Here is a 12,452-nt window from a genome sequence, read left to right as displayed (position 1 = left end):
TGTGTATAAATATAAAGTTTATTCAGTATAGTGTTTAGAAAAATAAGTTCACATCATCTCAGAATACAAATAAAACACTTAATTGTCCAGGCACAAACCCCTATTACAGTACAACAAACATACATACTTTAGATCTCTTTGGTTGGGTAATTAAGCACAGATATGTTTGATGATACACTCTGGGGCGGCATCATCTAACAGTGCAGTAAAGACTTCTGATTATTCCCTCCTGTAATGCGTACATTCCGCTTAAGTTTCATATTTGTTGTAAGGCACAATAAACCCATATCGCAGAAATAACTGGTTAGTTCTGGACAAACAGTACATGCAGCAAAAGAACAAACATCCTCTGAACGTGAATCCTGAAAGTCAGAAGATTCACCCCCTCCTTGAGTTCAGAAATGTAAGAAGCTAGTTTTAAATTATATGAAACATACAAGTAAGGTATAAAATATCCTTCAAGATAATAACTGCTAGGAGATACAGGAAGACTTCAGGTCTCGTTGCTTGTAAAATGTCATTACTTTTGTTTCCAGAGTTATAAAATTACTATTCTTTTTATGATTTGAGATGGTTCTCGACCACAAGCACTAGGCAATTCATGCCCCCGGGAGTCCCGCACATGTATTTCATACGAAACTGAAGGGATGCAACTCTCTTGGTTGTTCATCTGCCCTTACTAAGAAAAGTGCGCAGGCACTGGAAATCTACATATGGGAAAAGCTCCTGTGCACACAGGGCCAAATTCTGCCCTGCTTAATTTAACTGCAACATTTATTGAGGTGATTTTGCAGGATTTGAAGTCAGAATCTGTCCATTATTGTCATTAATCTCAGATTGATAGTAGTAACAATAAGGATGGTTCCAGCCTTACTTCTGGAAAAGTAGCTTTCTGAACGCGTCTTCCTGAATCCACAGGCAGGGTAAAGCAGTAAATGGAAAGAGGTATATGCTTCGGTAGACTGTGACCGTTCGGTTATAACTGTCTGAGTGTCAGCCTTGTGCACTGGTTCATACTGCCACCGTATACCGGGCCAAGTCCGTCCCTGACCCAACTCCAGTGAAATGAATGGACCATATTCTCGGCTGGTGTGAAAGGACATTAAAGTCAATAGAACTGTGCTAGTTCAGCCCAGCCGAGGACCTGGCCGATAGATGTCCGTGATTTATGTGGCTGAAATGTTCTTTTAGGTAAGACCACAGGAATAAAGCTGCAAATAGTCCAGACAGAGCATTCAATTTAACGTATTTCTGGTTCTCTGCATGACTCTGGGCAAAACAGAGGCAGCTTTAATTAAAAGTAGTAAGAACAAAGGGTTTTTTAACACCATGCTTTGTAGGAATTTGCTTAAACTTTAAGTGTATTTTTCAAAGCTGAGTCTGGGACCAGAAAAGTAGTAGAATTTGGCAATGTTTCCTGTAAGATTTCCAGTGGACTTACAAGTTACAAACATATGTGAAGTTGAAATGATCCTTTATTCTCATCCGTAACAGAGAGGGAGGGAGGAGAAGGAACACGTATGCCAGATAGACATACCTTCCATTTAAACAACAGAACGTGATAATAAGGACTGTCCGTGGGGCTTGGACACTCACTGGCATTCACGCGCGTGGGACATGAGCATCCATATCCCCTAAACACCGTGTAAAATCCTCAGTTTGGGAATCAGTGGAGCAATGCCTTATTTACAGCAGCTGAAGATCGGGCCCCAGACACTTTTCAGGGCTTTGTGTACTGTCTATTTAGAGCAGTTAGCCTGCTTGCTTGAGGGCCACATCATAAAAACTGACCCTTATTTTACAGTAGGAGTAAAACTACTATTTAAATATCTATTTTAAAAACACTGTACCGTGCAATGAGTCTTTATATTGTGCATATGTACCTGCAGAAAACATGAGGTTATAACTACGTTATCTGGAGGGAATGACACTTATTTTCAATGGGAGAAAGAAAGAGTAAAACATAGTAATAAAATAAGTTACTTGATATCTGGAAGACTAGAATAGATTAATCTTACTTTGTCCCAAACCACTGCTTTTATGTACATCCTCCACTCCCACTGAAGAGTGGGAAGTTTCCTATTAGATGTACCAGACACTCCAAGATACGCGCCACTGTAACAGCACACACAGTTTTCACGTCAACTGTGCTGCAAAGCCATGGCATTCAGAGCCTCAGTAACACAACAAATGCAAAGGAGGAAAAATTTAAAAAAAAAAGTAACAGATACTGGCGTAACACCACAGTCTTTTCAGTTATGAGACCTGATCGCATCAACAACTGAGAGAGTGCTCTGAAATAGTCTCTAGCTTGCCTCCAAATATAGTCTGAGCTTCACAGATGAAACGTTAAGCCCCAAACAACTCCTTCAGAGCCACGCACACATTCTCCATTAACATGACAATGATACAGGGTCCTCCTAATTTTCCAAACGGTTGAACAAATTCATGCAAAGCAGATACAGCTACTGTTATTGTCATCATCGTCTTGGTTTTATGGGCGAACAAGAGGTGGGAAGCAGATTGCTCATGCTGGAGCCCAGCAAACAGATAAACAAGCAGAGCAGAGAGGAGAACTCTGGACTATCCGATTCCCTGCTCAGGCGGAGATCCCCTGAATGTCAAGGGAAGTTGTGCTGGGGAACATATAGCTCCATGCTTTGCTTGTGATAATCTCCACTTTAAAGCACTTGCCTTAAACACCCTTTTTGCTTGGTAGCACACGGGGACAGCCAACTGCTTATGGGCTGCTTCTGTTTGCAGAGCATCAGTGACTCGGTACAGCTGCAAAGTGCACGCCTTGCACAGTTGCTCTTCCCTTTCCCTGCACTTTTTCCCTGCAGCCCTCGAGACTCTGGCTCGCAGCGTGGACTCCGGTGCTTACCGACAGAGCTCAGCTTTGAGGTTCCACAGAATACCTTGCAAAACACACTGTATTCAATATAGTGCAAAACAATAGCGAAGATGCCTATGCCATGCTCACGGCGCACAGAAAAAAACCTTCATTCCTCAAAGGCTTTCCACAGAACCAGTTAACAACCAAGACAGAAACAGACTGGGATGTGCTACCTCTATTCTCTTTCCTTCCCATTTTTTTGTCCTTTACAAGTGATCTTGTTTTGTCCTGAGCCTGATTCGGAGCCCACAGAAGCTTATGAAAACACTTCCCATTGCCTTCCAAAGGCTTCAGACCAGGCCCCTGATGAGGATGAATACATGCTGTAGTTACTGTATATATTCACATTAGAATAAAAAAATAACAAAACAAAACCACAAAGATTAACAGCATGTCATTCTTATACATCTGCATTCTTCTTATTATTTTAAAGCTTAAGGATGTGCTTTTCCATGCTACAAAAACTCCTCTGGAGGAAAGGTAAGATCTGTTCCACCTGCCCAGAGCCTGCCTGCTTCTGCTGTCCCCGACGCACCACAAAGGGGCGAAGGGAGAGGAGACCCATCCCCAGCCAGGCAGAGACCACGGCTGCTCCCACGAGCCCTTCGGGCAGCTGCAGTTCCCACCATCAGCCCCCGTGCTGCTTATTCTGGAAGGAAATATAAATACACGTTTAAGTGCACTCCTGGATGGGGGCCTGCTTGCTTGAACAGCAGCTGAAGCCCTCCCACACGGGCTATTTGGCCAATGGGTCTGTGTAAACATGGGGCTCCCTTCCCTGGCCTGCCCATCCAACCTTTCCTGCTCATCTGCCCGAGGCTGGAGCCAAGACCTTTCCCTCGGCATGACAGCTCTGCCCATGGTCCCTCTCTGGACTCCTCCTGCCCTGCTGACGGGGTGCGGAAGGACCTATCTTTGGCTCTCTGCACTGCTAGTAAATGTCACCCACGATGACCAAAAGACTTAGAACTCTTCTTACTCGTGCAAGTAGGGGGCACCGAAGTCAGCGGGTCTACTTGCAGAAGTAAGGCATCAGGATTTGGCCCTGAGGACGGATATTTGCAAATCAGTGTTTTTATTCCTCCTGCCAATGTGCTTTAGTAACAAAGATAAGGCCACTAGGAAGAAGGCACGTGGAATTCTGTAAAAAATACACAAAAAGGTTCAACTAATTCGCAAATTACTAACAAAACAAAGAAAAAACCCCTGAACACAAAGACAGAGGGGGTAAAGACAGGGACCTCCTGGGTTTGTGAGACTGGGAGTTCATTTTCTAGTTTCAGTGTGATTAACATTTTACTTTTACAGTCTATTGCTTGAAAAACTACAAAAAAGTAAAACCTTGTCAGAAATAACTACGTTTACTTCCTGCTCAAACAATAAAAATAAATTAAACAGCCAGAAAACGTTTTCCTTTTCAATGCATTGTGTCTAAAGTGAAAGGGAACATAAACCATAAATAAAATCCATTGTACTAATTTAAAAAAAGTCTCCTTTATAAGAACTGAAACAATATTTACATTCATACTGGAGAGAAAGCTTCTGAGTTGCATAATCAGAGTTTCGAATGATGCTTTTTCTGGTGCACTGACAAAATGCTAGTTGTAGCATTTAGAAACCTGTAAATGTTTGATGTGAGATTTTTGGTTTGAACGCAAGTCTGCTGGGAAAAAAGCAAACACACCAGTAACAATATTATTTATGATTTTGTTTCGTTTCTTAACCTCAAACAACATAAAAGTAGCCGGTGAGGTATCGTCTAGAGTTCCTTAAAAATTTCTCAATGCCCATGGACTAGAAGTAAACAGCAAAAATGACTGCATTGTTTCTACCTTTTCGGAGCGAGATTTTTGTTTTCTATCTAAAGTTAGGAGTGTATACTTACTGTTGAGAGTATGTTGCACTATGGAGAGTCTAGTTAAATTATCAAGGTAGTATCTCTTAGCCAAACCTGTACCCATTTGCTCGGTACTTGCCCTGGCATTTCCTTTCTCCTTTAATCTGCTTAAAAGAGAATACTGCATGCAAACCAAGTGTGGCAATCTAATTCCATTGCTGGAGATTCCTCTGTACATTGATTCGGACCATTTAAATGTTCTTCTATTTTCTTTAAAAGAAAAAAAAAAAACACCAAACAAAAAAAAAGACCACTTGGTGCTTGTTAGGGCCTCAACAGGAGACTTATCTATTAAAACAGAAAGCAAGAAAAAAAAAACATTACAAGTCTTGCATATCTTCATCCATCTGAACTGTCTGCAGTTTGGCAAGTTCTTTTTTGTCCGTTTCCAGTTCTTCACAAACCGTGTCAACCATGTTACTCATAACATACTTGGATTTCGAATCCAGCATCATTAAATTGCCAGTTGACTTACTCTCAGAATTAGGTAAGAAATTCTCCTTGACGTCAGGTACGGCTTGCAGAACTAACCTGTGCTCCCTGACGAAATCTTGATGTACTTGTGCAGAGGGGTGGCTGACACGGTCTCCGCCTGTAGAAACTATTTCTCCAAGTGCGGGCTGTGCTGTAGAAATGGACAACAGATCTTGACTGGTAATGAGGGAACAGTTCTGAAGGGTTGCATAGTTAGTGTTGCTGATAGATATCACGGTAGAGGTACTGGTCACGGGCGATGACATGGACTGGCTCTCCGAGATACCAGAGTTCAGTTCTGCAGCATTCAAAAGAGTTGGTGGTGTGAGGGAAAAATTATGTGAGGGCGTTACATTCACTAACGAGGAGGCCAGGGACTGGAGTCCTCCGCTGGGTATATTTTCAGAAGACATGTTTACATTTAGTTGCGTGTTCTGACTGACTGGCATCAACTGAGAAAACACAAGGCTTCTTTCCAGTCCTTCCTGCTTGACAGAGCCTACTGCCTGGCCTGAATTGGGAACCGTATAAACGACTGCACTCGGAGCGAGGGGGCTGAAGAAAACCTTTCCTTGCTGCACTGTTGAAGACTCAGTCGTAAAAGTTCCTCCATCAGATGTGGTTGGATTTACTGAAACATTACCTAGAGAAAGGGAAGCAAAAGAAAGAAAAACACGGATTATAGTTGGCAGAGAGTTGTGCAGGCATTTTGTTAAGACGTTTTGGTCTTTTTTATGTTTGCAGTACACACATATGCTAGTATTTCATGCAACACAGAACAGCGTTGTTTGTAACAGGTGAGAGAAAATTTGGTATGAAGAAACAAAAGCCATTAATAGAAACTGCTTCTAGAAAGGGAAAAAAAAAAAGGTTCTGGTATATTAGGTTTCTTTTAGACTCTCATTAAGGGGCAAACAGTCCCTGGCCATGTGATTCAAATGAACGTGCTTTGGCCTTCACTAGTTGCCACCACTCAACTTCTATCTAAGAATAGAAGCATGAAAAGCTATTAAAGATAGTTCAGTGACAGACTACGGCTTGTGTGTGGGAAACTCGAGACACGTCACATGAAATCCACTACAGCTGGGCAGAACCTACCAGAGTCAACCTGCAGGGAAAACATCAAAAACCAGTAACTTCTACCACGTTAACTAGGTAGTCCATCAAGCATTCATACATCTTGCCTTTCACCTCGCTTTATCACATATTTCTAAAAGCCTAACCCTACCACATCCACCACACTGCGTAAAGTCACCTAGCAACTGCCTACCCTCGCTGAAAGCCATGGCACCGCTCGCGTGATGTTGTAGCTAGCCAGAGCAAGAAGCGGTGGTGAGAGATGACCTGAAGTTGGTTGTACTGGACATGCCATGTAAGTTGTCATTACAATCATTCCCAAAATAAGATATACTGACTCGCAGGACTGGGTCCCACTTCAAACGCCTCTCTTTCTCGAAAGCAACTTAGTTATAATTTTAAGAGTTGGAGACACCTCAATTTTTTTTAGAACAGCACTGAAGATGCATTTCTCACCTGAGGAATATTTTAGCTCCCTATTCATTTCCATTAAATGACTATTTTTTGGAAGAAGTTACTCATGTGTAGACTAGAAGAATAAAGCGAGGCAACTTGAAGTTACCTGGCAATAAGATATCATTTACTGAAGCTCACTTAAAATAGCCTGCAGCACACTTCACTTGGAATAGGCAGCCAGCTATCCATCCTTCTTGTGTTAAGAAAAACAAGAAGAAATCAAAGCAGCAAATACGGATCTTGACTTTTCTCTGTACCAGAATAGACATATGGTAGATCACTCTTCAGTGGAAATTGGTATTTTTAACAATGGGGAAAATGTTCAGAGAAGAACTTACAGGATCTTCTAATTTTGCATCCATTTAGAATGTGTTTGTACGGCTTCAGTGTTCCTCCCCATTATTTAACAGCAAGAATAATTCACTCCCTGTACACGTTTAATTCAAATAAGCTAACATGAGCACAGTTTGATTTTCATTATAGTACTCACGGCTCCTGAAACTAGAGAGATTCATTCAAGTTTAATCATTTTCATAACCAAAGATACAGTGGCTAATGAGTAACAATGCTGTTCAGTTGTGCTTTATAACTGACCTGCTTCAAAACAAGGATCCAGAACTAGGCTTGCGCTCCCTGGCATTCTTCCTGGCCGGCCGCAGTTTCAGTCTACGGTATGTTAAGACAAACTCTAAAGCAAACTTGGGGAGGAGCCTGCACACTTGGCACGTGAACCTGCGATGACATATTTCCCTTGGACTGAGGGCAGTTTATCCAAATACCCTCACGTTTTGTATCTACGAGCTATTGCATATTTCTATTGTTTCCCTGCAGTTTAATCTTTCTTTATTATAGGACAGAAAACGTACGAGCATAACTGCTTGGTCTTGTTGTGTCTATAGTCCTTTAAAATTTATTTTTATGAAATGCTTTGGTTAAAAAACCAAAAAAACAAAACAACCACCACAAGAACAACAACGGTAACAATTTCCAGCTGCTGCAATTTTCATTTTTATGAACCTTCTCATTAAAAGAATTCAATGGCAAATGGGGAATATTTTGAATTACCGAAACGTGTAAAATTTACAGATATTTGTGAAGACTAGTCTCACAGACTTCTGAGAACAGCATGAGATGAAAGGGGTGTAAAATACCAGACCTCCTTCTCTGCTCTTAGCAGAGGAGCTCAGCCTCATGTAACAGTCTGCCCACGAGCACAACCCATTATAAAGGAAGGCAAAAGGTATTATTTGATATACTGCGTGTGGCTGCGGCTGAGATAAAATGCTGGTACCTCGGAGGAAAAGTACCATGGCTTCTAAAATGCGAAGCGTGCCCGATCCCAACTTTTCCTTGTACCTCTCACTGTAACAGACAAAACTTTTACCTTGTGAAGCTGCCACAGAAACGGGAGGCAGCTGCAGAGAAGAAAAACCGATGCTTCCGTTCAGCAGCTGGCCATTTGTTCCTGAATTGGGGATCTGGACAATGCCATACTGGTTTATTTGGACAGGAGCAGTAAAAGTAACTACGGAGCCTCCATCTTGGGAAGCAGCAGTTTGTACGCTTTCCCTTTTCACCTCTGAGCTCGGTATCAATCCTGGGAATGAGACCGGTATGTTGCTGGGGCTGAAGGTGGCCGTCGCGGCATTGGGGACCGAAGCCTGAAGGAGTTTGAAGTCCTTAACATCTTCTGACGAAGATGACAGTATGTCAGTAATGGACACCCCGTTGCTCACAACGCTCGACGTGGTTTTGGGCGAATTTAAGGTAACCGTCTGCGAAGCCCCCACACTGAGTCCATTCAGAATGACACCGTTGGGTCCCTGAAGAAAGGAGCTACCATTGAGAAAGACGGGAGAGGTACTGGCAGGCACGAGGTTTCCATTCAACAAGACACCAGATGAGCTCAAGGCTATTTTAGTGTTTCCGAGCTGCTGCATGTAGACGGGCTCCATGTGGCCGGGAAGGCTGAGGCTAGTAACGCCGTCGGATGAGCTGGAGAGTGGATGGGGAGATAAATCCTCCTGCCCCTTACTGGATTCATCTTCTGTGCTAGGGTTGCCGTCTGACTCGCTATGGGAAAAGACGGAGAGATGACATTGCATTACCACGGCATGCCAGCGAGCTCTGCACCAAGGGAGACTCCTTGCTTTCATACAGTTTGTGAGAGTTTTCCCGAATATTTTTTTCTGTGTTTTGCCTTTACAAGGCACTTTAAACGAATTTCAAGTCAAGGGGGAGGCTTCCTAGAAAAGGACACATCAAACCAGCCGCTCGCTGAGGAGAAACTTTACAGACTGGCTTATGGACGTGTAAATAAATCCCGTCTCCCTGGCCATCCGACCCGGGCGACTGAAGGGGGCTGCCTGGGGCCCCCCTCCGCCGGCCCAGGGCGCCCACACGTGTGAGACCGGCCGCAGCCATTTGGCAAATCGCTGGGCGGCAGCTGCGGGAGGTGAGAGCAGGCCGGGAAGCGCCGCCCGACCCTCCCGGCCTCTGCCTGCCGCCCCCGCGAAGGCCGGCCCCAGGCCCCCCGCCACCCCCGGCCCGGGGGAAGGGGGGAGGCCCCGCCGGGGGCCGGGCCCGCGCTGCCCCCAGGTGCCGGCGGAGGCACCTCAGACTGCGCCCGGCGGCTGGGGGCTGGCGGGGGGGGGGGCAGCCTTTGTGCCGCACCCTGCGGGGCCGCCCCGGGCCGCCGCCGCCCCGGGCCGGCCGAGCCCCTCCGCCGGGAGCTGCGCCGGGTGTTTTTGCTGACTGGTCCGCCCTCGACTGCATTTTTCGGTCGCTCCCTCCCTCCCTCCCCCCTCGGCCGCTCGCCCTTTGATGTGTCCCGCGGAGAGGGGGCCGCGGCGGCACAATCGCGCCCTTGGTTGACAAATGCCTTGGGGCCCTCCGCCGGCCGCCGCTTTTTTCCCTCCTTTCCTCCCTTTTCCCTTCCTCCCCCTCTCCCCGCTCTTTCTCCCCCCCTCGCCTCTCCCCTCCCTTCCCGTCCCTGCCCCGGGAGAAAGGAGGGGGGCGGCAGCGGGGAGGTCACCTCCACCTGCCCGCCTCGCGGCGCCGAGCCCCCGCCGCGGCCCCTCCGCCCGCGGGGAGAGAGACACGGCGGGGGGCGGCGAGGCAGAGCCCCGAGCCGGGCGCGGGCGGAGCAGGGCCGGGCGGGGGAGGCTCTCTCGCCCCGCGGGGAGCAAACGGCCGCGGGGCTGGAGGCGGAGGCCTGCGGCGGGCCGAGCCCGGCGGTGCCGCCGCTGAGGCCCGGCGCGGCCGGCCCCGCTCCCCCGCTGAAACCCGAGCCCGGCCCGCTCCCGAGTCAGGTTTCAAAACAGAGCGAGCGGCGGGACCCCACACCCCCGCGCGTCCTCCGGCCGCCGTCAATGATTAACTCTGTCAGGCGCGACAATTAAATAAAAACAAGGTGGGGGAGGGAAACGAACAACCCCCCCCCCTTCTCCCCTCAGTCCCTTCCCCGCAGCCCGCCGCGCCGCCGGCGTCCGCGGGGCGCCCGGCAGCTCCCCCGGCCCGGGGGGAAGGGGTGGCGGCGCGGGCCGGGCGCGGCGGGAGAGGGGAGCGCGGGGAGGTGGAAGGGGGCGGCGGGGGCCGGGAAGTTTCCCCGCGCTGCCTCCCCGCGGCTCGCATGCCTGCGTGCCCGGGCCGGGTGGGTGTGTGTTGGGAGCGAGGGAGCGGGGAGGGGGAAGGAGGGAAGGACGAGGCGCACCGAAGGTAAGCGCCATGTTTGCAAGGGAAGAAAGAGCCGGGAGAGAAGGCAGGCAGGCGGGAGAGGGGGCGGGGAGGAAAGTTTGCCCTCACCTTTTGGACTGGGTCTCCGAAGGGTTGCGGTCCCGCTGCCTGCGGTTCTTGAACCAGTTGCTGACCTGGGTGAGGGACAGCCCGGTGATCTTGGCCAGGTTGCGCTTCTCGGCCGGCGAGGGGTACCGGTTCTGCTTGTAGAGCTCCTTCAGCGCGTTGCGGGACTTCTCTTTGAAGCAGTAGACCGTCTCCTCGCCGTCCCAGATCGTCCTGGGCAGAGGGTATTTCCTCCGCAGCCTGTACTTGTCCACCGCCCCCAGGGGTCTGCCCCGGGCTCGCTCCGCCTCGGTGTAGCGAGCCTTGTACCAGAGCTCCTGCAGGAGCGGGTGGTTGGAGGAGTCGAAGTTGTGGCTCTCCAGGATGCTGTAGAGCTCGGCGTAGATGCCCTGGTGGAAAGCCACCAGCGCCCGGGCTTTCATCAGGCTCTCGTTGCCACGTAGCAGATCGCTCGGGGGCAAAGACCACAGGAACCTGGCCAGGCGGTCCAGGTTCCCACCTTGCTGCAGCGCCTCGCAGACGCAGGCGACGTGGTCCGGGGAGAAAGCCAGGGGGGTCTGCGAGGAGGAGGAGGAAGAAGAAGAAGAAGAAGAGGAGGAGGAGGGAGAGGAGGCAGCGTGGTGATTCCTGGCCAGGAGTTCCGTGTGGAGCAGTACCTGGTCCGCGGCTCCCTCCTCCGCGGCGGCGGAGCCTGCGTGCTCCATGGGGAACGGGGCAGCGGCGGGAGGGGGCGGCGGCGCGGGGTTGAGGGCTCCCGCCGCGGCCCCGTCGGGGGGCACCTTGCTGGCTTCAGAGAGGATTTCCATCACATTTTCCTGCTTGATCTCCACCGCGCTCGTGATCTCGTCCGTGGGGGAGGCAGAAGACATGTTTCGGTTTGTTTTCCTTTTTTTTTTTTCTTTTTTTTTTTTTTCCCCCCCTTCCCCCCGTCCCCTTCTCCTCCTCTCCCCCCTTCCTATCTCTCTGGAAAGTCCACTCCTCCTCCTCCTGCTCCTGCTCTCGGCCGGCTCTAGCCGATCAGGTTTCCTCCCGGCCACGCAATAACCATTAAAGATAGCTGCTATAGCAAAGTAGTGTAAACGGGCTCCTCTCCGCGGCTCCCCCCAACGTGACTCCCAGCCCCGCTGCAATACTATATGGCACCGCGGCCTGCTGGCCCGGCCGCGCCCGCCCATTGGCTGCGCCGCGCCGGGGGGGCGGGGGCTCCCGCGTCTCCAGGGCAACCGTCAATCAAGCGGCCCCGTTCCTCTCCTCTTCCCCCCCCCCCCCCCCCCACCTGGAGCGCGGCGCCCCGCCGCAGGGACGCCCCCGCGGGCGGCGGCGGCTCCCCTCACCTGCGCCGCCGCGAAGCGCCTTTCCCCGGGCGGGGAGGGAAGAATTAAAACTCTCAAGGGTGTGTAGTTACCCGGGGTGAGGTACGGTACCTCTCCCGGGCCGGGAGCGGGGAGCCCCGCGAGGGAGCTACCGCCCCGCAGCGGCCTTCTGTTGATTATTCATTAGGCGGGAGTGCCCCCCCCCCTCCCCACCGTTACAACCGGAGCTCTCGGGCCGGCACAGCCTGGCCCCCCCCGCCCCCAGGCCAGGCAGGTGCTGCCCGGGGCGGCTCGTACCTGCTCGGCCCGGCCGCCCCGGCCCTCTCCGCCGCCGTCTGGCTCTGCCCGGTGGTGGTCGGGGCCGGCAGGGGTGCGGAGCGAGCTGAGCCGGGCCGGGCCGGGCCAGGCCGGGCCGGGCCCCCGCGGCGGGCGGAACGCGCGGGGCGGCGGGCGGCGCCGGCGGGCCCCTTTGGCGGCGGCACCGCGCGGCGGAAGGCGGAATGCGCGGAAGAAGGGAGGGAAGGAGGGAGGAAGGGAG

At 50.4% G+C, this 12,452-nt stretch overlaps 1 protein-coding gene across 1 annotated transcript; it reads right to left on the bottom strand.

Annotated features, from left to right (window-relative positions):
- SIX4 (SIX homeobox 4) lies at nt 1–11,472 on the bottom strand. Its single transcript, XM_076345645.1, has 3 exons — nt 10,605–11,472; nt 8,185–8,873; nt 1–5,910 (listed from the first exon to the last, which is right to left on the bottom strand). The coding sequence occupies exons 1-3, from the start codon at nt 11,468–11,470 to the stop codon at nt 5,114–5,116; spliced, it is 2,352 nt and encodes a 783-aa protein (XP_076201760.1). The 5' UTR covers nt 11,471–11,472; the 3' UTR covers nt 1–5,113.
- Between the last annotated feature and the right edge of the window lie 980 nt (nt 11,473–12,452).

Source organism: Aptenodytes patagonicus, chromosome 7, assembly GCF_965638725.1.
Source record: "Aptenodytes patagonicus chromosome 7, bAptPat1.pri.cur, whole genome shotgun sequence".
In the NCBI taxonomy this organism is placed as follows: Eukaryota; Metazoa; Chordata; class Aves; order Sphenisciformes; family Spheniscidae; genus Aptenodytes; species Aptenodytes patagonicus.
This window is presented reverse-complemented; position numbering and strand designations above follow the sequence as displayed.